Source organism: Artemia sp. Qi Xiang Cuo, chromosome 11, assembly GCF_049724085.1.
Source record: "Artemia sp. Qi Xiang Cuo chromosome 11, ASM4972408v1, whole genome shotgun sequence".
In the NCBI taxonomy this organism is placed as follows: Eukaryota; Metazoa; Arthropoda; class Branchiopoda; order Anostraca; family Artemiidae; genus Artemia; species Artemia sp. Qi Xiang Cuo.
In genome coordinates this window covers 50,276,184-50,301,518 of record NC_142804.1, presented here as the reverse complement: position 1 = coordinate 50,301,518, position 25,335 = coordinate 50,276,184, and the positions used below count along the sequence as shown (strand labels likewise).

The 25,335-nt window shown below is 34.7% G+C and overlaps 1 protein-coding gene across 2 annotated transcripts in view; it reads left to right on the top strand.

The window, feature by feature from the left end:
* LOC148947091 (purine nucleoside phosphorylase-like) overlaps positions 1-24,815 on the top strand; it is a 35,704-nt gene extending 10,889 nt beyond the window's left edge. The window contains exons 1-6 of one of the 2 annotated variants that reach the window (XM_089097256.1): positions 1,142-1,175; positions 12,357-12,565; positions 14,979-15,157; positions 16,942-17,117; positions 20,153-20,343; positions 24,464-24,815. In XM_089097256.1, coding sequence (XP_088953382.1) covers positions 12,370-12,565; positions 14,979-15,157; positions 16,942-17,117; positions 20,153-20,343; positions 24,464-24,750 — 1,029 coding nt within the window. In that variant the 5' untranslated portion in view covers positions 1,142-1,175; positions 12,357-12,369 and the 3' untranslated portion in view covers positions 24,751-24,815. Of the gene's footprint in view, positions 1-1,141; positions 1,176-12,356; positions 12,566-14,978; positions 15,158-16,941; positions 17,118-20,152; positions 20,344-24,463 lie in introns of those variants that run through there. The other variant, XM_089097255.1, reaches the window with a different exon arrangement.
* Positions 24,816-25,335: the final 520 nt, after the last annotated feature.

The window sequence follows — 25,335 nt, the reverse complement described above, 5'->3', positions numbered from 1 at the left end:
TATGATTTATTAAACTTATAAAAGTAAAAACATATTTTTTTTTTAGTAAAGTGCAAATTCTGATCTGGCCTTGGTAAGGCATAGGGGTTTTGCGCCCAACTTATGTTAATTTCAGCTCGTTTTGAGTTTGACTGGGTTAATTATTGTAATTTTTGTTCGTTTTGGATTTCATTTATTTATCAATGCCGATTTGTGGTAGTTTCACGCTTGGTAGACTATTTGATTTTAGTTTTGCTCATTTTAATGGAGTTCTTTACTTTTCTTTGAAAAACTTATTTTGTGGAAAAAGTTTTTTAATTAAACCAACTCTTAAACCAACTTGGGGTAAGTAGTTGAGAATCAGCACCAATCAGTACTTTTGAAGCTTTTGAAAGCTTTTTTGATACTTAAAACTTTCAGGTATTATGGAGGGGGTTATTTTTAAGAACTAATGGTATCGGGAGTGAATTTTGTTGGACTAAATCAAAACACAATCTGTACATGCAGGTTATCAAAAGGGCCATTCATCAATATCTCACAAACAGCTTGTGTTTCTTCGAACATTTAATTAAAACTATCTGGGGATGTCGAGGGGATTCTGAACAACCCCAAAAACACTAAGTTATTATTACTGCGGCTATTAATACTAACGCTACTGCTGCTATCACTACTACTGCTCTTACTGCTTCTACTACTATTAAAAATTATTTTTTACCGTTTAAAATTTACAAAGTTTGTAAAAATATACTAAGTTATTTTTACAGTCTCTAAATACCTGGAAAAAAAAATTTATTTACGATGCTAATAGTTGTTACTAATGGACCCAGAACCCAAAATAAAATTTCTTTTCTTCCTTTTTCTGTGTAATTTTAAATTTAACCCGTTCATAATTAATATCGTTTGTCAAGAGAATCCAGCCAGTTAGAGGGACATAAAACTAATAGGCTTGTTTAACCTTTTCAAGGCTGTAACACTTCGAAAAAAAAAAACAGACACACACAAACATATTATACAGTTTCACTTGCAAGGAAAACATGGCAATAGACAACCGATCACACAGGCAGCTGACACAGCTAATTATAATAACATTTCAGTGATGATCGAAACATTTTCGTCTTGAACCGGTAAAATTAATTCATTGAACCAGTTCACTGTGAGTATTGTTAGAGGTAGCTCGTTTGCACATTGTCAGAACTGTAATTATATTTTTTTCTATACATAATTTTCGTTATTTTGCTAATCGTAGTTTTATTATTCATTCCCTTTTCTATGTATTTTTTTACCCTGGACTATTCTAAATCTGGCTGCTTTAATTTTTTTTTTTATAAACATTTTTGCTTTTCAATACTCAACTATTCGTCATTTACGATAGAAAAAAAAAAAGAAAAATAAACTAACTTGAAGGAATTGTTCTGTTCACTTAAGCCTACTCAAACCAAAATTGATTGAGGGCCAAATTAGACTAAAAAATAGATTCTGATAGTTCATATATTCCTCAAAAAGAGAATTCTCTTAACAGTAAATCTTAAAGATGAACCGTAAAATCTTATTCTATTAGGAAAAAAAACGAAATGTAAAATTTAAAATAGCAGCGGCTAAATTGTGTTTGATTTATTTACGTTCCGAAAATCGTCTAGAGTCAGATAAAAAAATTCATACAGGGAATAAAAATTATGGTGATAAATTCTATTAAGTTATTTCCTTGCTACACGGAGGATCGTACCGGGGATCCTATTTCCGTAAGACTCAGCCTCATCTGCTGCATTGTCACAAGATATGTTCTAATTTGACTTTTGTATGATATTAATTAAAAAAAACTTTATCTACAAAATAAGTTTTTCAAAGAAAAGTAAAGAACTCCATTAAACAAAGAAAGAGCAAAAATAAAATAAAATAATCTACCAAGTATGAAACTACCACAAATCGGCATGGATAAATAAATGAAACCCAAAACGAACGGAAATTACAATAAACAACCGACTCAAACTAAAAACGAGCACAAATTGACATAAGTTGGGTGCGAAACCCCTATGCCTTCCCAAGGTCAGAACAAAATTTGCACTTTACTGAAAAAATACAAATGAATGTTCATTGTCAGTTTAATATACATATATTGATATTTAGTAATCAAAATGTTAATATTATTTGATTTATTAAAGTTGTAAAAGTAAAATCATTTATATTATTTCAGTAAAGTGCAAATTATGTTCTTGCCTTTTGATGGCATAGGGGTTTTTCGCCCAACTTGTGTTAATTTCTGTTCGTTTTGAGTTTGACTCGGTTATTTATTGTAATTTCTGTTCGTTTTGAGTTTCATTTATTTATCATGCTTATTTGTGGTAGTTTCACGTTTGGTACATTACTTGGTATGGATTATGCTCATTTTTTGTTTTGTGGAATTCTTTACTTTTCTCTGAAAAACGTGTTTTGTAGAGAAAGTTTTTTTAATTAATTTTTGTTTATTTTATGTTGGCATTATCTTTTAAGAGACAGGCAAAATAACACCGTAAATCTTTCGTCTTTTGCGACTTTATAGTTTGGCCTGCTATTTGCATGCCGGGGAAAAAATTTCAGCAATTTTTAACAACATACACCCTTTTAAAAATCCGGACACAAATAGTACTGTTTAATTTAGTTTCATGCCTCCTCTAGTTGACCTGAAATGGAAAAATCGATAGCATTCGCAAAAAAATCTGTTTACTTTCTTTGGTAGCTTGGATACACTTACGTTATTTTGATTTGATTAAATTTTAAGAGCAGAAGTAGCACCGAAAGTTTGAACACATTACCCTCAGTCGTTCTTGGGATATATCTGAGATGCCTTATGTGGAATTAGCATTATCAGAGTGCATTTTGATTTAATCTTAAGGTAACATTTAGTTTTTACACATAATGGGCAAATGGGAGGGTGGGAGTGGAAGGGGAACTAGATGCCCTCCAATCATTTTCGACTTTTGAAAAGGGCATAGGCTCTTTCTATTTTCTATCAAATGAGCCCTTTCCAAAGTTCCCATAAAAACTCCTTCGATACGAAGTGCCCTGGTCTAAATAACAACAACAACAACAACAAAAATTAATACATTATACCCACATCGATCTTTATTATAAAATGTCAAGCCTTCCAATCACTTTCGACTATTAAAAAGGGCACTAGGCCTTTCGATTTCCTATTGAATGATCGCTTTTGGAAACGACAACACTTTCTATAAACACCTTATATGACCCCGGGAATAAATTACAACCCTTACCCTAAGGTCATTCTCAAAGACCTAATTTCCAGAACTTTCTACTACGTTGAACAAAATGACTCTGAAAATTTTGATTGGATGTGTTTGGAGGAATGGTGGGCGTGAGAGGGAGGTTAGTTACACTCCAATCACTTTTGACTATTAGAAAGGGCACTAGCCATCTCAATTTCGAATTGAATGAGCCCCTTTTGAAGTTTTACTACAACTCTATCTATAAAATCTAATATGCCCCCAGGGCATAAACAATAACCTTTGCCCTTGCGGCTCTCGGGGGGTTTGTCATCCTTAAATACATAATTTCTAGAACTTTCAACTATGTTGAACCAAATGGCTAGCTCTGAACTTTGATTGAATGTTTTTGGGGAAATGGTGGGCGTAAGAGTGTGCTTAATTACTCTCCACTCACTTTTGACTATTAAAAAGGGTAATTTCAATTTCCAATCAAATGACCCCTTTTTGAAATTTCTATAGCAACTTTTGATATAAACTTTAATGCCCCCAGGGCATACCTTACAACCCTTGCACCGAGGGCTGAGGGTTATCATCCTAAAAGACCTAATTTCCAGAACTTTCAACTACGTTGAACAACATGGATATCTAAAAATTTTTATTGGATGTATTTGGGAAAACGGTGGGCGTGAGAGGGGCGTTAGTCGCTATCCAATCGCTTTCAACTGTTAAAAAAGGCAATAGCCCTTTCAATTTCCAATTGAATGAGCTCTTTGAAGTTTCTACGACAATGCTTTCAATAAAATTTTATATACCCCCAGGGCATAACTTACGTCCCTTGCTCTGAGATCTGTGGGGGGAGGGGTTGTCCTCTTTAAGGACCTAATTTCCAAAACTTTCACCTACGTTAAATAAAATGGTTATTTAAAAATTTTGATTGAATGTGTTTGGGCAAAAGGTGGGCGTGAGAGGGGGGGGGTAGTTGCCTTCAAATTACTTTTGACTATTAAAAAGGCTACTAGCCCTTTCAATTTCCAATCGAATGAGCTCTTTTGAAGTTTCTACGACAATTCTTTCAATAAAATTTTATTTGCCCCCAGGCCATAACTTACGTCCCTTGCCCTGAGATTTGTAGGGGGAGGGGTTGTCATCCTAAAGGACCTAATTTCCAAAATTTTCAACTACGTTGAATAAAATGGTTATCTAAAAATTTGGATTGGATGTGTTTGGGGAAAATGTTGGCATGGGAGGGGGGGGGTAGTTGCCCTCAAATTACTTTTGACTATTAAAAAGATTACTAGCCCTTTGAATTTCCAATTGAATGAGCCCTTTTTCAAGTTTCTACGACAAAGATTTCAATAAAAAAAACCTCATATGCCCACAGGGCATAACTTATGATCCTTACACTGAGGGTTGTGGGGGATTGTGTGGGGGAAATTTGGGCGTGAGAGAGGGGTTTGTTACCCTCAAATCACTTTCGACTATTAAAAACGGTACTAGCCCTTTGAATTTCAAATCGAATGAGCCTTTTTTCAAGTTTCTACGACAAAAACCATTTCAAATTTCTACAGTAAAAACCTTATCTTTATTTGTATCTGTGTGCATTATCTCTATGCATGTTGTCTCTATATGTGTGTTGTCTCTATGTGTGTGTCGTCTCTATGTGTGTGTCGTCTCTGTGTGTGTGTCGTCTCTGTGTGTGTGTCGTCTCTGTGGGTGTGTCGTCTCTGTGTGTCTGTCGTCTATCTGTGTGTGTCGTCTCTATGTGTGTGTGTTTCTTCTCTGTGTGTGTGTCGTCTGTGTGTGTGTGTGTCGTCACTGTGTGTTTGTCGTCTCTGTGTGTGTCTCGTCTCTGTGTGTGTCGTCTCTGGTTTATGTTAGGTTAGGTTAGGGGGGTTGTTGCTCTCAAATCACTTTTTGAATATTAAAAAGGGCACTAGCCCTTTTAATTTCAAATCGAATAAGCCCTTCTTCAAGTTTCTACGACAAAGATTTCAATAAAAACCTTATATGTCCCCTTGGCATAGCTTAAAACCCTTGCCCTGGGGGGGATTGTAGTCCTCAAAATATGTTTTCCCTTGGAAAATATACTACGCTGAACAAGATGGTTCTCTAAAAATTGTATCGGATGTGTATGGGGGAATGATGGATGTGGGGGGGGGGCTAGTTGCCGTCCAATCACTTTTGACTATTGAAAAGGGTACCAACCCTTTGAATTTCCAATCGAATGAGCCTCTTTTGAAGTTTCTACGACAACACCTTCTATGAAAACTTTATATGTCCCCAGGGTACAACTTGATAACCCCCTCAGACTCCTCGGTGCAAGGGTTGTAAGTTATGCCCTGGGGCATATAAAGTTTTTATTGAAAGCGCTATCGTAGAAACTTCAAAAGAGCTAATTCATTTGGAAACTGAAAGGGCTAGTGTCTTTTTTAATAGTTGAAAGTGATTGGATAGCGACTAACGCCCCTCTCACGCCCATCATTTTCCAAAACACACCCAATCAAAATTTTGAGATGATGCACCCACAAAGACGACACACACAAACAGAAACGACACACACACAGAGACGACAAAAACACGGAGACGACACACATACAGAGACGACACACACATAGAGACGATACACATAGAGATAATGCACACAAATACACATAGAGATAAGGTTTTTTACTGAAATCTTTGTCGTAGAAACTTGAAAAAGGGAAAACTGTCGTAGAAAACTGAAAAATCTCATTCGATTTGAAATTCAAAGGGCTAGTACCCTTTTTAATAGTCGAAAGTGATTTGAACGCAACTAACCCCCCTCTCACGCCCAACTTTCCCCTAGACAATCCCCCACAACCCTCAGTGCAGGGATTTTAATTTATGCCCTGTGGGCATATGATGTTTTTTATTGAAATCTTTGTTGTAGAAACTTGAAAAAGGGTTCATTTGATTGGATATTCAAAGGGCTAGTAACTTTTTTAATAATCGAAATTAATTTGAGGGCAACTACCCCCCCCCCCCCTCTCACGCCCACCTTTTCCCCAAACACATCCAATCAAAAGTTGTAGATAACCATTCTATTCATCGTAGTTGAAAGTTTTGGAAATTAGGTCCTTAAGGATCACAACCCCTCCCCCGACAGCCCTCAGGGCAAGAGTGGTAAGTTATGCCCTGGGGGCATATAAAATTTTATTGAAAGCGTTATCGTAGAAACTTCAATAGAGGTCATTCAATTGGAAATTGAAAGGGCTATTGCTTTTTTTAATAGTTGAAAGCGATTGGATAGCGACTAACGCCCCTCTCACGCCCATCATTTTCACAAACCTATCCAATAAAAATTTTGAGATATCCATGTTGTTCAACGTAGTTGAAAATTCTGGAAATTAGGTCTTTTAGGATGATAACCCTGAGCCCTCAGAGCAAGGGTTGTAAGATGTGCCCTGGGGGCATTGAAGTTTATATCGAAAGTTGTTATAGAAATTTCAATAAGGGCTTATTTGGTTGGAAATTGAAATTACCCTTTTTAATAGTCAAAAGTGAGTGGAGAGTAATTAAGCTCCCTCTTACCCCCACCATTTCCCCAAAAACATTCATTCAAAGTTAGGAGATAGCCATTTGGTTCAACATAGTTGAAAGTTCTGGAAATTATGTATTTAAGGATGACAAATCCCCGAGAGCCGCAAGGGCAAAGGTTATAGTTTATGCCCTGGGGGCATATTAGATTTTATAGATACAGTTGTAGTAAAACTTCAAAAGGGGCTCATTCAATTCGAAATTGAGAGGGCTACTGCCCTTGGTAATAGTCAAAAGTGATTGGAGCGCAACTAACCTCCCTTTCACGCTCCCTATTCCTCCAAACACATCCAATCAAAATTTTCAGAGTCATTTTGTTCCACGTTGTAGAAAGTTCTGGAAATTAGGTCTTTGAGAATGACCTTAGGGTAAGGGTTGTAATTTATGCCCGGGGGCATATAAGGTGTTTATAGAAAGCGTTGTCGTTTCCAAAAGTACTCATTCGATTGGAAATCGAAAGGCATTGTGCCCTTTTTAATATATATTAATTAAAAAAAAAACTTTCCGAAAAATAGGTTTTTCAAAGAAAAGTAAAGGCCATTTTAAACTTAACCTCAGGAGATACAGGTACCTGTTAAAATTCAAACTCAAAACGACCAGCAATTACTTTTAAAGAATAAATTAAACCCTAAACGAACAGAAATTAAATAAACAATCATAGCAAAAAACTTACAAAAAGTAATACTATAAATGAATAAATAGATATCAAAGAGAGTAATACTTCGATTTAATATGAAAATCAAGCTTAAACTGAAAACAAATATTTTGCTATTAAAGTATAAATGAAACTTAACGAACAGAAATTAAATAACAATCAATGGGTACAAACATACAATATAAATTAATTTAAATGAATAAATAAATCTTAAAACGGCTGAAACTTAAATTGAATATGCAAAGCAAGTTTGAATCGGATAAAAAAAAACTACAAACAAGAGTTTGGGTATCGCCTCACTGCAGAAGCCTAAAACCTACTGCGTCATTGGCGCTTTACTGAAAACAATTCTTTAATTAATTAAGATTTTAGGTAATAAATATCAGTATATGCATATTCAATTGACAATGCACATTTTTTTTCAGTAAACTCATTTGAATTTTTTTTTCATTAAAATGCAAATTATATTCTCGATTTTAGAAAGCATAGGGGTTTTGAACTCTACTCATATTAATTTTTGCTCGTTTTTAATTTTGACTCTAATATTTATTTTAATATTTGTTCGTTTTGGGTTTCATCTGTTTATTGATACTGATTTGGGGTAGTTGTACGCTTGGTAGATTATATGATAGTCCGGACGCCAGGTGTTGAAAGTGTGAATCATACCACGACGGAATGGGGCTGCTACGAGAATTAGCCTACCCTCCACCCCCTAAATTGACCATACGGATTCAAAAATACCAATGGCACTTGCTTGCGAGTGGTGGAACACTCGGAAACTTGACATTTTATTATATTTTGGTTTTTCATGCAAGAAAATGCATGTTGCACAAAGTTTGAGGTGCAGTTTTCCGCTCAAATAGAAATGCCTTGAAACCATAGAATATAACAAACCAACACGATTAGTTAGTAAAAATAGCAGAGTTAAAAAAAATGGCAAAACTATATGAGTCTTGAACAGTCTTGGGAAGTATAAACAAAATCAAATTGAATATTAGATATATAATGATATTAATTGTTGAAAGATCCATCAGTTCAAGATTTTTCTTTCATTGTAATTTTATTTTCATTTTCAATGCTGTAAGAACTGGAAAATAATAAATTTGTAATATACGAATAATTCGTTTTTCAGTGAAGCACCAATGAGGCAGAAGGCTTTGGTTTTTACAGTTAAAGAAGGGGGCAGTATCCAAATTTTTTTTGTAGTGAAACTATATTTGTCTTGACTAATCTTGAAAAAAACTAATAAATTAAACTGAATATTTGATGTATAATGATATTAATTGCTAAAAGCTCATCAGTTCAAAATTTTACTGTAATTTTAATATTTATTTTCAATATTAAGTACAAAAGAAAACATTTGAAATATAATTCGTTTTCAGTAAAGCAACAATGACGCAGTAGGTTTTAGGCTTCTCCAGTGAGACGATACCCAAACTCTTGTTTATAGTTATTTTTATTCTATTCAAACTTGATTTGCATATTCAGTTTAAGTTTCAGTCGTTTTAAGAATTATTTGTTCATCTACATTAATATATATTGTAGGTTTGTTCGCATTGATTGTTATTTAATTTCTGTTCGTTTTAAGTTTCATTTTACTTTAATAGCAAAATATTTATTTTCGTTTTAAGCTTGATTTTCATATTCAATCTAAGCATTACTCGCTTTAAGATCTATTTATTCATTTGTATCATTACCTGTTGTATGTTTTTTGCTATGATTGTTTATTTAATTTCTGTTCGTTTTGGGTTTCATTTATTCTTTAATAGTAATTTCTGGTCGTTTTGAGTTTGAATTTTAACATGTAATTGTATCTCCTGATCATAAGTTTAAAAATGCCATTAAATTTCTTTGAAAAAAATAATTTTCTGAAAGTTTTTTTTAATTAATTTTTGTTTGTTTTTGATTACAAAAAGTTTCAAGTTTTTATGGCATGGGGGGGGGGGTACTTACTGTCCGATTATTCTTGACTTCAAAAAACGGATCTAGAACTTTCAATTTAAATCGAATGAGGCTTTTATCAAAGTTTATACAATTACCTCTTTGATAAAAACCTTATATATGAACAATAGACAGCTTGCATAACTTGAGGACAGCAATTGACAACAATCAATGGATTGAAAAAATAGCTCCAATAAGGGAGTTTAGACCATTTCACTTGCTGACACAAAGGGATCACGACTGTCTGGAATTGACCTTGATAGGATTTTGTGTGCCAAAGCAATTTTACATCTATCTCAGAGTATGTATTTTAACCTTATAATTGGATAATTATAATATATTTCCTATGTGTACTTCCCGTACATAACCCCTTCTCATAAGCTAAAAACCCCCTTTAATAAGTTATGCCCCAGGGCATAACTTAAAACGTCTACCGCTGGGCCCTGGTGGGCTGTGTCGACACCGGAGTTTTTTGTTAACAGAACTTTGAACTATTTTAACAAAATATATATCTCAAAATTTTTACCTGATGCATTTAGGGCGTGGAGGAGGGGGGGGGGGGCTAGCCACCCTCCAATCTTTGTTGACTCTTAAAAAGTGAACAAGAACTTTCAATTTTCAGTCAAATGAGACCTCTCCAAAGTTTATACGTGCATCCCTTCCATAAGAAATAATAGGAAGGATTCGGAGAATCCTTAAATTACAACTCTTGCCCTGAGGGCTGTGGGGGAGTTGTCATCCTCAAAGACCTAATTTCCAGAACTTAAAACTACGTTTAATAAAATGGCTGTCTCAAAATTTTGATTGGATGTGTTTTGGGAAAAGGTTGGCGTGAGAGGCGGGTTAGTTGCCCTCAATTCACTTTTGACTATTAAAAAGGGCATTAGCCCTTTGAATTCCCAATCGAATGAGCCTTTTTTGAAGTTTCTACGACAACGCCTTCTATAAAAATCTTATATACCCCCAGGGCATAACTTAAAACCCTTGCCCTGAGGGTTGTGGGGGAGTATCCTCCTCAAAAATATATTTTCTATCTGGAAATAAACTACGCTGAACAAAATGGCTATCTCAAAATTTTGATTGGATGTGTTTGGGGAAATGATGGGCGTCAGGGGGGGGGGCTATTTGCACTCCAATCACTTTCGACTATTAAAAGGGCACTAGCCCTTTAATTTCCAATCGAATGAGCCTGTTTTGAAGTTTCTACGACAACGCCTTCTATAAAAACCTTATATACCCCCAGGGCATAACTTAAAACCCTTCCCCTGAGGGTTGTGGGAGAGTATCCTCCTCAAAAATATATTTTCCGTCTGGAAATAAACTACGCTGAACAAAATGGCTACCTCAAAATTTTGATTGGATGTGTTTGGGGGAATGATGGGCGTGGGGGGGGGGCTAGTTGCCCTCCAATCATTTTTGACTATTAAAAGGGAACTAGGACTCTCGATTTCCAATCGAAAGAGCCCCCTTTGAAGCTTCTACGATGACCCCTTCCATATGAAGTGCCTCTGGATAAAAAAAATAATAAATAATAATAAAACATTGGAGCCGTATGGCCTTTACTATAGGCAAAGCTATAGCGTTGCCTCTGATATAATATATATATATATATATATATATATATATATATATATATATATATATATATATATATATATATATATATATATATGTATTTTGTATCTTGAGAAAGTCTTTAGGGAGCATGTCATCATTCATTTTAAACAAAACATTCTGCTCACCATTTACATTTTAAGAGTATCGAGGGGTAAATAGTTAAAGAGTTTAATCGACGCAGAAGCAACAAAACCGCAGAAACAAAAAAAATACTGCAGCTTATTTTGTTGGTGCTATATATGTTTTTTCTTTGTTATATATGCTATTTGGAAGACCTAAATTAGAGAATATCGAAATTCACCGGTGAATGTCCGAAATTAATTTTTTTCTCCTTGGCTTTAGTCAGCTTTTTAGTTTTATTCAAGGTTTGATGGTGACAGGTTAGGTTAGGTTGGGTTAGGCTTTTAACCCATTTCTGAGATTTGTAACCTGATTTAACCTAACCTAACTTTAACTTTTACTATAAAGCTGTGCACAAGACTGAGAAAGCTGTATAGCAAAACTGATTGAATCCAACCATAGAAAAAGGAATTTCAGACATTCACCGGTCAATGTCAACATTTGCCATATTTTTCTCTTTCGTTGTAACATATATATATTACCGTGAATGTTCACAAATTGGAGAGTGTCGACATTTACCGGTGAGTGTCCGAAATAGCTGAGAGTGTCGACATTTACCGGTTAGTGTCCGAAATAGCAGTTTAATTCTCCTTGGATTTAGTTAGCGTTGCCAGTCAAGTTTTTCAATTTAATGCATGGTTTGATGATGATCAGGTTAGGTTAGAATTTCGATAATAAGATATAATTATGATAATAAGATAATTTTAATAGATTTTGATAATAAATTTGTATTTCACTCCTTAGATTAAAATTCTTTAATCTTAACATTTTGAGCTGAATTACAGAAGAAGAACTGAATAAAGCCATGTCTTATTTGCAGATGATCATTATTATTAATTATTGTGTATATTGTCTATCATGGTAATTATATGGTTGATGCATCGCAAATAAAATAAAAATCATAGATGGTACTATAAAAGTTGAGTTTGAATTCATAAAAAGGGATGAGTTCATGAATTTTCTCAAACGATTATTACCAAAAGTTACTTTAACGAAACATGTTTTTTCACCTTTGCATTGTATTGCACGCTATAACTGGTAAAACTTAAAGGAAATCACCTTAAGCCTAATAATGACTAAAAACAATTATTTAGGCACAACTTGGAATTTTGCTACACTATTTCAAATTTATCAAGAACATTCACTTTGTATTTGGAAATATCTAATTGGCAAATAATACTAAGCCTCAATTGAACTCATTTTGCCGTTGTTTTTTTTTGTTGTTTTTTCTTTTTTTTTGCTTTATTCTGTCGATCACAAACTGTCAATTTGACCTCATTTTTCAGTGACAATAGCTGTATGATCTCTCACGCAACAGAAAACGGAGTTGCAAATATCAAGAAGGAAGAGGAGCTTTCTGATATTCGGAATGGCGAAAAATTCAACTTTTTATCTTCTGGATATTCATTTGAAATTATTGAGCAGATGAGCAATTATATCCATGAGAAGTCGCAACTAAGACCGAGGATAGGCGTCATTTGTGGCTCAGGGCTAGGTATAAAAAATTCACCAAATTAAACGGTCCATGTTACCTTACTAAATACAACATAATAATGTGGCGAGCATCAGTGGTCAAATTGGCCACTTATTATACCAGAACCCTTGCAGATCAATCGTATTAAAACTTGAACTGAACAAAAATAATTTGCGGCTTGGAATGAAAATCTATTTATAAGATTCAAGTATTGAAAACAAAATCTTTGCGTCTGTTAATCTTATTATTCAGCAAGAAATGACAAGAAATTGCTTTTAGATACAAAAAAAACGTATTCTTTCTTGTAATGCTCAGAAACCCTCTAATTCAGATTGTTAAAGAATTTCCAACAGCTTAGCGTGGTGGGCTGAAAATTACGGACACTGACTTTGCATACAAAGTCAGATTTAATGTTTGGATATTATTTGTGCCATGTCTTTGTCAACCCACGTATTTACGACATTATTTTTTGTTAGTTGTTTGACATAATTATGCTACTATTTTTCTTTTCCTTTTTTTAATGTGCAAAGAATAAAAATAGGCTAGACTTAGGTTATTGTTTACCCCTATCTCCCCCTTTTTTGGCGCGGCATCTAATCTGATGATGTTCTAATAGATTTAGAGGAAAATGGAAGCTACTTAAAAGGTTTCTATATTGAAAACAGCATTTATTAGAATTTTTCAGAAATTACTGTTCTATGAAGTAGACATTTTTTTAAATGGTCCAATGATCCAACGAGTGATAGTATAATTTTTTTCTGAGAAGTCGATTGCCAAACACTACCATTTTTATAGAAATTTCGCAGTCATACTTTATTGATTTTTTCTCTTTGAAGCCAGAGGTTTAAACAAATTGATATTTATAGTAAAGAGTATGACAGTAAAGAGTCGTGATTTTGATTTGTTTGTTTTCCTCTCTTCCATAGTTATCGCAGTTTAATTTTGTTTTGTAGCGTTGTGTGATTTTTTTGTTCTTTTTTTCTTTTATTTTTATTAATCCTTCGAGCATTTACACTGTATTTGTATGAAAGGTTGAAATAAAATTATTATTATTATTATTTAGTATGGGAAACTTATAAAAGTAAAAACTGGAGCTAGTGTACAAAAGGAAAGTTTTTAAAGCCATCTAAGGTTTATAAATTTGGTTAATTTAAAACTCCTATATAATTTTCTTTCTAGGTAATTTTAAGTGCAGGGGGAGGGGGAGTAACACAGAATCCTACCCACAGTAGACCTACCGAATTAATTTCAACTATCTTACCTGAGCTTCCAAAAAAATTCCTAAGATAGCCTAGACCTACTTTGTGCAGACTGAATTGTGAACTAAAATAATTTGGAAATAAAATACGAATTCAACCATTACCTGCAGAGAAATTTTAGTTTCAATTTAATTGCATTATAAATATTCATATCAGATATCCAGTGATTTTCAAACACTTGCATTTTGAAGTGAAGTCACCAGAGCACCTGGGGACAATGCCAATTTTCTCCAAGACAACGTCATAACCTATCTCCCCCCGCATTATTACCCCAATATAATTAAAAACTAAACACGTCCCCTCAGAGGCTGCGCCCAGGGACAGTCCCCCCTAGCTAAATCACTGATTGTTTTTTAGTTGTTTACCTCTAGCTGTAGGGTTTCAACAGACTGTCAACAATATTTTATCAATATTGGGAGCGCAATCGAAGCCACGTATCTTTGTTATAATAACCGGTCTATGCGTTGTTCTCAGTTCTTTTCAGTTCAGTGCTTTTCAGTATTCGACGTAAATTCAGTAATATTCCTAAGTGACAGCCATAGGCGCTAAGACACAAAGCCGTTGTCACAACTGTTGCAGATTTGAATCCTACCTTTTGAAAATCTTAGTTTCTCAAAACCTAGTAGTCATAACTACTACGGAACAATGCACTTGTTTTCTTAAGGAGCAAAACACCTTGTTATGCATTATATATAAAATTACTTCCCAAAAAAGGCACCTTTTTGCAGCTCCCCTTGCTATACTAGAAGAACCGCGCTTGTAAAAAAGACCTATTTAAATCTAGCAGCAGAGGTTTCAGGAGTGACAACCACCGTAGCAAAAAGTAGAGCACAACAGTCTTGACCAGTAGGGAACTTTGAGTATAACCTTGCATCTCATTATAAAGTTTAATCTTCGGGTAAACACAACTGTTTTCTCTTGACTGTTATTTCAAGCACTTTATCATTCGAGGGCCGCTTTGCTTTTTAAGAAGAGGAACGTGTTTCTATAATTTCTAGAGGGATCAGGCCTAAATCTTCATCCCTTTCATCTAAATGCCCGGTTTCACCATTTTCATCTAATTTAATGTTTTAAAGTTGCAATTTACACATCATTTTTTATATATTTCTCTTGTCTATTCCTGAATAGCTTTCTTCTGTTTGACCTAGGAAACAGAAATGAAAATCTTTTTTAAGGAAGCCTGGCAGATATTATATTAGATGGCACTGTGATACCATACGAAGAAATACCTCACTTCCCCCCATCAACTGTGCCTGGTCATGCAGGGGATCTAGTCATTGGCTTATTAGATGGCATACCAGTCATTGCAATGAGGGGACGGCACCACCTATATGAAGGATATCCCTTATGGCTGGTAATTTGTGTTTACTCCCTGGCAGGACTACGGTACCTCTTCTTGGGACTTGTTGCTAGATTTGGTGATATATTTTCTGTCTGTTAATTTTTATCTTGTAGTAATTTTCTTGTCTCAAAAAAAAAAAATCCCAGTGTGCTTGGAATAGTTTACATATTTAGATTTTAAATGCACTCTTTCAGAAGTAGAAAAATTATATTTAATATGCAAAAAAAACTTCTTTGCCAACCTTTCGAAACGCTACAGACCAGTTTCAAGGTTCTAGCAACGAAATTTATTATGCATACGGTTTAGCGAGACGGTGCCGGGTGGCAAGCGTAGCGGAAGTGAACCAAGCGTTGTGAAACTATTCCAAGCTTTTCGAAAGAGTATGGCATACTTGGCGTTCTGAGATGTGCACAAAGTGGCGGAAAGTGGGTGCTTCTCGTGCTTTAGTTTTGTTGCTAAAATAGTGTGTTACGGACAATTTATCAAACAATTATTGCTTCGGGCCATCAGCAATCGATCTTCCAGGGCTCTTCCCTTCACAATTTCTTAGCAGGAGAGGGGAAGGATATCCAGTAAATGCTGACGAAATTGTGTTGTTCCTTCTAAGCACAGTTTATATAATTATATAAACTGTGCTTCTAAGTCACCATCGACCGTTCCACACCTTGATGGTGTGGAACTTGATGGTGTGTTGTCCACACCTTTTTCTTGACTTGATGTAACCTAGATTGCTCATCATTCATATTCTTAAATGTACAGCGAAAATTTGGCGTATATTGGCATATATGCCAAAATAAAAGCTTAAGCAACACATTATCTTTTGCCCATAGATTACCAAATATTCGTTTCTATGGGAAAGAATAAACAACAAAAAAAACAGATAATTAAAAAAGGAGATAAAAAGGGGGAGAAAAGAAACAACATTCCTATGTGTATTAACTTATACCCGGAGACTTTCTTTATTTCATTTTATTACAAAAGTATTTGACGTAACAACATCATTTGCTTTCTGATTTAGACTCAATGCCCTTAAATGGGGAAAATACATATAAAAAGCCCAAAGGAGTAAATATTGCCAATTAGCATTAGACCTATTCAACTTGACAATGACGATGAGCAATAATTTTTTTTTCTATTTAAGGAAGATGGTTATTGCATTAGAAATCCTTAAAGTCCACATAGCAACATGGTTGATGATAAACTGATTTTTTACGGTATTTGCTTTCATTCCGTGCTATTATACTTAGCGATGAAACTTCCAAACAGCAAAGGAGAGGTGATTATAACCCTCTCCCCACCCTCACTGAAATATTCCTATAATTTCTTATATTTTTAGAATGATTTACCTATTGTTTTTTTTCGAAATTTGTCTCTATATCAAATATATTCTATGAACACAGTAAAATCGTGAACGTAACTTTAGTTTGACATCTAGCTAAGTGGACTTTGATGGATTTTGTCCTAAGGAATACAGCAAAGGCTAATGGAGAGTGTAGAGGGAAATAGGAAGCTGAAACTCCCCTAGACTTAAATTATGTTGATGGTTTGAGTGTTCTAGATGAAGATTTTAGCTAAATGAATGATTTTATAAAGGGTCTAAGATTTCAGGGTGTGAGAGCAGGCTTGAAAATTAATATTAAGAAAAATAAGTCACTTAGACTTGGAAAAAATTATCGTGAAGAATTGATTACCCGTAACCAGAAGATCAATAAATAGGATAGCTTCACTTACCTGTGCAGTATTATCAGTAAAGAATTGGGCTGCAGTGTATTTTAGTCTTGTATTCTATTTTTCAGTGTTCTATGCCAGTTCGAGTGATGAAGCTCCTAGGTGTTAGACAAATAGTTATCACTTGTGCAGCTGGGGGACTAAACCCTTCATACAAAACTGGTGATATTATGATAATTAAAGACCACGTAAACCTCCAAGGGTTAATAGGAAATTCCCCTCTTGTGGGGAAACATGATGAAAGGTCAGTTTTAATATTCTTTTAACTTGATTTTTGACTTTTGGTATAAGTAACTGTTCTTCAATTTACAAAATAGGTCTTCTTGAATAGCTTCTTTTTGCCTTCTTTAGTATTCAGGACATCAAACTAAATGTTTTGCACTTTTAAACTTATAAAAACATTTAAAAATGTCTTAACATTTTTAAGGACATCAGGATAAAACGTCAAAATAAGCGTAAGGTCGGACCAATCTTATTTTAATTCATACCTAAAAACCCCAACTATTTCAAATTTTTGCTTTTAGTTGTTTAAAATTACTTGGGCAGTATCATATTTTCGTCAATGCTGCCATGTTTAGCTGTGAAAACTAAAAAGGAAAAATTAATTAGTTAAATTTGGTAACATTCTTTCCACGAGAATTCTAATACTAACAATCTATTTATTCCAAGCATGACTACACCTTCAAAAGAAAGCTACATCTTCTTGCATGGTATGATGCCAAGTATTTTTTTTGCTGATATTATATCCATGTTTATTTCTGTTTTTTTTTAACTTGCCACGTGCTACTGTCTGAAACTGTAAAACTACATAAAGAAGTTTCTTTTCCCATTATAAATTTAATTCCCAGTTTTTTCCTAATTTTTAAGATATGGGTATATGATTGTGTAGCTTGCCACTTAACCAACTCCTACGATCTGATTTTATGTGTACTGTCCTTGATACATCAAAATTCTCAACACTAAGGCTTAACGAGTAATTGCGAAAGAAATTATAAAATTGGAGAACCTTTATAGATTTTGCTATTTAAATATGAATTTATAGGAATTTTTCACCAGTATTTGAAGAATTTTTTGAAAGGATCAATTTTAAGTAAAGACAGAGGTTTAAGTAAAGACTGCGTTCTGCTGCGCTGAACGCAGCAGACTTAGATAACAAAAGGTTATAGGGCAGCAACTTCCAGTACTTCTGGTTACTTCTAAGTGTTTTAAGATTTAATATCCAGGTAAAGCCTCACTCATGGATACTGGAAGGGGGTCATAGGGTAATATCCTCTCCCCCTAAAACAAGCAGACAATAAACAAATATAGCAAATAGGAAAATGAGGATATTCCCATTAAAACTTTAGTAAAACACACATAGTTGCACCTACCCCCCTCCAGAAAGAATTTTCTGGCGACGCTAATGCCACACCGTTGCAAATCTGCAATGGTTAATAGACATTTTCCCTCTTGCAGGAAAACATGAGGAAAGGTTAGCTTTTATACTCATCTTTGAGAATAAAATTCGTTTAAGAAATACCACTAGGATTTGGTGACATTGCGTTAGTCTTAACAATTGAATAATTGCCATTTCAGAGGAAAGGGGGACTATACAAAAAACAAGAATTTCATAATATTGATTCATAAGATAAAGAATGTTTCATAGCTTTGTACCTACCGGGAGCTCTTTCCCCGGGAAAAAAAGACAATCAAAAACTTCGTTATTTATGAGACCTAGGCTCCTTATTTGCCCCTCCACCATTTGTCTTAGAATCCAAACAAAACGAGGTCATTTTAATTTTAAAGAAAATAATCCTACGCATTAGCAGAGTTAAAGTACTTTAATTTATTACCATTACACCTATTCATTGCAATAAGAATTGCATTGGTATCAGCCAGAATTTTCCATTTGTTAAGGTTCACGTTCCCCATGAAACATGTGATTTTGCGACAAGCCTACAGCTGTAGCCTGCACCAATACTACAAAATACTTATTACATTAAATTTATTGGATTCAGATACATTTACTCACTGAGTCAGAGCAGTGACATTGTATAAACTTTTTATTAAAGAATGATCTAAAACTTCTCAAAATCATAAGATTTTTTTTTCCTTTTTCAACAATCATCCGATTTTTTTACGTATTTTTTATATTAATAAATTGAAAAAGCAATTTTCAAAAATGTTTTTTGGTGGACGAATAAAGCTGAATATTAGCTATCGAATAGTAGAAAAAGTATCGTACTACATTCAAATATTAAAACTGTTGGACCGTAGGGAACTTGCACACCAGCAACCGAATAGGGAATATAAACCTTAATACCAATCAAACGTATTCTATCGTCTTTTTGACTGCCCGTCAAAATAAATTAACATGACCAGCGGAGAAGGGTGGTCAAGGATGTGTGTATTTTCGTTTGTGTTTTTTTTTCTGTTTGTTTTTAGGGGTAATCGCATTAAGCCAGTGACACTAGAATATCAGAAAAGGATTGATTGAAATTGAAATCGAAAGCTCTAGTGCTCTTTTTATGAATCGGAAGTAACCACGCTGCAGCAAAGTGGCTCTTTCTGCCATTTTGTGGTGTAAAATGATATTTTTGTGATATAATTGTGAGAGTTCTGATTTATTTTAACTTCTTAAATTTATGCACATGTTGTTTATAATTTTGTGCTGGCTACCAGGGAGGAGAATAAGATGCTCCTTCTTTGGGACAGGGGTGGTCAGCCCTCATTTGCAGTTTCTCAGATTCCTTGTAGCAAAATGGAGCTAACCACAAGTTATAAAAAAGATCTGTTGGATTTTTTTCAGAGGAATTATCTACGGACCATTGGGTACCTGTTTTTACTGGGTTAATTTCAAACAGTAAGTTTTACATAAAATGTGGTTCTATCTCACTTTCTTGGACAATTATTAGAGAAAGCCTGAAATAGCTAGGGCCCTTTTTGTGGATGAAGGATTATAGATTGCCAAATATCATCCTTTCTGGCCATCTATTTAGTTCCAAGTGAAAGACAGGTGGTCCCCAAATGGGGTGGGCAGGGATTGTAAGAAAGGATTTAAAGAAAATATGTACTTTTTGGTGGGTGTAAGGAGGGAAGCTTTGAATAGATTTTGAAAGAGGAAGAGTATGCGCAGCTGTGTTGCCTTGGGCAGCTTGGTGCTAAAGTGAGTTGTTAGTAGTAGTAGTAGTACTAGTAGTAGTAGTAGCAGTAGTAGTAGTAGTAGTAGTAGTAGTAGTAGTAGTAGGAGTAGTAGAAGCCTTAGATTCAGCAGCCACGTAAACATTTTCTCATTTTTAGATTTGGGCCTCGATTTTTCCCAATGAATAAGACGTATGACACCCATTACCGAGAAAAAGCCAAGCGAATAGCAATTGACATGGGTATTTCTGATACAGTAAGGGAAGGTGTTCACGTTATGGTTGGAGGACCCAACTATGAAACAATTGCTGAGCTCCGATTCCTTAGACTCATGGGAATTGATTCTGTTGGTAACGTACTTGTCTATTGTTTTTTTTTTTCATTTGATCTTCAAATAGTTATATCAAAGCCATGAAGAATTTTGTAGATGCTTGAACTAATGGTCCTAGAATATTGGAAGAGGACTCATTTTGAACGGAATTAAAAGTTCTAGTCCCTTTTAAGTAACCAAAAAGACTGGAGGGTAACTAACCCCCCTCCCACGTCCTTTTCCCCCAAAATCTAGAGACGATACGCTCCCCCAGCCCCTGGGGTTACTGTAAATAGAACCTTATGTATCGGAAGATTTATTTCTTGAGCGAGTAAATAAAATAATAAAATAGAATTTTAGGAGCATACATAGGATATAAATGTCGCAACTTCCTTACCGAGAATTTTAAATTTGTTGAGTATATTGATGGGAAATATTACGCTTTTATCATGATGTATAATTAAAATAATAGTGTCTTTTCGTCAAAAGTAAAAAGAAAACTTAAAAGATGATAATTTAGATTACGTAAGATACCAAACTTAATTAGAAATCAAACAGTTCATGGTAAAGAACAGTAAGTAAAGAGTGACACGGCTCAATAGTAACCGAAACGGAATTTTGATGTCAATAAATAAATCAAAAGAATCGGCTTATTATGATGATTCCTAGATATATTACATTCATCAAGCTTTGTGTTACCCATAAAAGGCTAGGATCCTGAGAGAACTTTCCTGATTTTTGGAAGAGGGACGAAACAACACTTGAAACTCAAATAATCTTAATGAGAATCACACCATCAGATTCAGCGTATCAGAGAACCCTATTGTAGATGTGTCAAGCTCCTATCTGCAGAAATGTGGAATTTTGTATTTTTTGTCAGAAGAAAGATCACGGATGCGTGTTTATTTGTTTTTTGTTAGTTTTTTTTTCCCCCAGCGGTAATTGTATCGAACTAATGGTCCTAGAATATCGGAAGAGGACTCATTTTAAACGGAAATCAAAAGTTCTAGTGTTGTTTAAGTGACCAAAAAGATTGGAGGATAACTAGCCCCCTCCCACGCCCTTTTCCCCCGAAATCTAGAGATGACACGCTCCCCCATTCCCTGGGGATGGGTCCTTAATTTATAAAATTTGCCCTTTTTTACGTGTAGTCTTTGTTATTGGGAAGTATACAGACATTTTAGGGGGGATTTTGTCCTTGGAGTGGGTTACCATGTGGATAATTTTCTGCGTGGAGGGATATTTCCGGGGGTATAATTTCCAGACGAAACTTTACACTGGAGGGATTTGGCAGAATTTCTCTTCGAAATTATTTTTTTGTCATACTTTCTCTTTGCCTACTCAGTATTGCGTGTGGAGATTTTTCCGGGGGAATTGTCCAGGGGAAGTTTTCACTGTTTGGATTTCTGGGAATCTTTTTCAAATGAAAGTATGTGAAAGTATGGTAAAGTGGATTTTTTAGGCTAAATCTTCTGCAAGAAATTTTGCGGCGAAGGGGGGGAATTTTCAGCGAGGATGGAATTGCCCGAGAGAATTTTACTGGGGGGTGAATTTTACATGGGAGGAACTTTCCACGGAGGAGTTTCCCGTGAAGGGAGGGAATTTTTCATGGAGGTTGAGCCAGATTTACCGGAATTATTTGAAAAACGATCAGAAATTAAATTTGAACAGAAAACAATTTTTTTTCAACTGAAAGTGAGGAGCAAAATTAAAACTCAAAACAAACAAAAATTATTCTGTATTTGAAGGGGTTGCCCCCTTCCTCAATATATTCATTTTGAAACTAAAGTTTGACTGTTTGTTCCATTTTCTTAAGAACTACTCCTGAAACACAAGGGCCGTTTAGTTAGAATAGGAAGCTTTTTTAAAATTGCTACACATTTTAAGGTATTGAGAACGGAAAAACTTCTTCATATACGGGATAATTTCTGTTCGTTTTAAGTTTATTTGTTGCTCCTTACTTTCAGTTGAAAAACTTTTTTTTATTTAATTCACTATGAAAGAAATTAACCTAAAATGAACACAAATTACCATGAACAATGAAGTAGAACTTAAAACAATAATTGCAACAAAAAATTGTGGTTGTGGTACACATCCTTCAAATCCACACAAGGCTAGGATGTAATTTGCACTATACTGAAAACTAAATAGATTACTAGATTGACGTTTTTGTTTAGCCAATACTTATAAGAGGAATGGCTTTTAACGATTTTTTTATAAACGGTAAATCTATTTAAATGTTGTCTTTTTAGGTCGAAAAATATAATTGTCCAAAAACATTATAGTTAGTACACTTAATACCGTTCCTTTTACAGCTCAAATGACGATCTAGTTTTGAGGGGGCTTTACGTGGGTGGTAACGCATACCTTATTCGTTGTAAATTTTGCCGTTTTAACTTTGAAAGCGATAATTGCTTGATTACTCATTGCTTAGCGTGAAATTGCTTCAAGTATTACCAATCAATGTTTCTTAAAGTTTTATTAAACTGGTAAATTTTAGTCCAACACTTTTAGTAACTCGAGTACTTTTGTGAAAATCAAGGACCGTTTACGATGTATATGCTTAGTGTTTTTTAATTTTGGATTCCCATATTTTATTGCTCATCTTGTAATAAAGAAGCTCGTGAGTCCTGGGATTCTAATTCTAGCGGGAATTAAGAATTATTGTAAAAAATGTAGGCTACATACAGTGTTTTGTTTATACTGTTGGTTATTGCTTTTGAATTAGGATGCTTATATTGTAATTTGAGGTCTGTATTTGTAATTTGGGACGTCAAACCTCAAAACATCATTTTTCACTGGATATGAACCTTTCAGCGGTGTTGTAGAAGCCCGGAATAATTTAGATGATAAAACAAGAGGTACAATAATTGTGTTCATTTTGAGAAAAAGATTTGTGAGATATTATATTGAAATTATGAATTTTCGGTATATTAGTTTTCTTGAAAGTTTATTAGTTTTTTTTTATGTATTCATGACCATGCTTCACATCTGAATTTTCCCCTCTCTTTATTTTTAAGTTATATTAATTAAGCGTTTCCACCAAATTCATAGACATTACTACGGGGGATTTTTTTTATCTTTATCATTGATTTTAATGAAGGATTTAATATCATTTTGAAATTAGTACTTGTTGTGCTTTAGCTCAGGACACTTGTTTGTTCACTCTTGACTATTCCGGCAATGATCCTGGAACTACCACGCGTCAAGTGAGACAAAACATGTCTATATTTACAATGGTGAAGGGTTTCAGTCCTCAGGACCACACATTCGTCCCTCCGATTATACTAATGATTTTTGAATGAACACGAATGACAAAGGTACTATAGCTCTTTACTTATAAAGTTTAAAGAGAGGGGAAGGGGGCTTTGTAGAAATGCAGTAGGCTCTCCATTTATACAGATTCAAGTGTGCTTCGATCTTCGGGAAGTTTTGTCTCAAGTTGTTACTGATTTTGTTCACTAATGGTGAGCTGCCATACCGATGTTTGCAAAAATCCAAGAATTGGCTAGACTCGGAAAGCAAATCTGAGCTACTAATGAAAGTCATTTCGGAGTAGTGATTTTTAGCACTAAATTCAAATGATTGTGCTCCGTAATTGGTATTATTGGTAGCAATTGGTATATTCTTCATTTTGCAAATCAATAGCTTCAGGAAGTGAAATGGGCATTGAATGGGTAGGAAGAGGCCATAAGAAAGGATTAAAAGGAAGATGGGACTCCTTGGTAGGGGGGAGCTTCAAATAGATTGGGCTGGAGGAGGAGCGTGTGTAGCTTTGTGGGCCTAAGGTGGTTTGGCGCTGCATTGAATTGTTAGTAGAAGTCAGGGGCACCGTTTCGGGGGAAGGGGGTCGAGGTGGAAAGTTGCCCCCCCCCCCAAAAAAAGAGAAAAAAGTATCATATAGTTTATGCCCCTTGAATATCCAGATATGGACCCCTCTCCCCCCCTCCCAAGTAAAAATGCTAGAGATTCGTCCAGAAGTAAGAGTAATTAATTAGAACAGTGGTTAATATTAAATAGCTTGCTTTTCCAGTCTGTATTCACACATTTTCACTAGTTGATCGCATACGACATCCGCAATTTCCATTGGATACTCGTCACTGGTACTTTTTTGCTATTAAGCTTCAGCTTGATGAGAATAATCCTTTTGTTTTTTTAAGGAATGTCAACAGTACACGAAGTTCTTGTCGCTAGACAATGCAGCATGCGAGTTTTTGCTTTCTGTCTTATCACAAATGAATGTGTTACGGAATACGATTGTGATTTAGAAGCCAATCACGAAGAAGTGTTACAGACAGCAGAACAACGCCAGGAAACACTCAAATCGTTTGTCGCGAAAATTGTGGCTGATATGGCTAAGCCAGAGAATTCTATTGTGCAACCCATTCCTGGAAGTAGTGTAATTCCAGAACATGGCTACGTATATGAAGAATCTCATATTGCATAATTTTTCATACCGTTTTCTTGTTGTTGTTATTATTAAACGTAAATAGAAAATCAACCGGAAGATTAACGGTATAGTCAATAAATCCTCATCCAAAAACTATCAAACAGTTTTTGGAACGAAACTGTAAGCAAAGGGTGACACATGCAAATTGTAACTGACATTTAAAAAAGGAGATTTTAGCTCAGCACATACTAAGCTATTACGGTAAGAATATTTGCATGGTCTTAGAAAAGGAAAAGACACTCCTCAAAAAGTAAGTTATGGTGACAAAAACTATACCGTCAAATTTAACATATCTAAGAAGTCTAGAACCAAGTTTTCAAGCCCTTTTTTTTACAAAAATAGAAAATTTTTATTTTTCCCGGAAAGAATGGTCACGCTTCCAGGTGTTCTCTTTTTTCTGCTTTCCATTATGTGATCTTATCAGAACAGTTTTAACAGAATATCAAGAGAGAGCTCACTTAAATGTAAATCTAAAGTTTTAGTCCCGTTTATCAGTGGCAAAAAAGAGGGCTCCACAGTGAATGGGTTATTTCTTCCATTCTGTGCCACAAAAGGAAATTTGTCTCAGAGAGGGCCAAAACA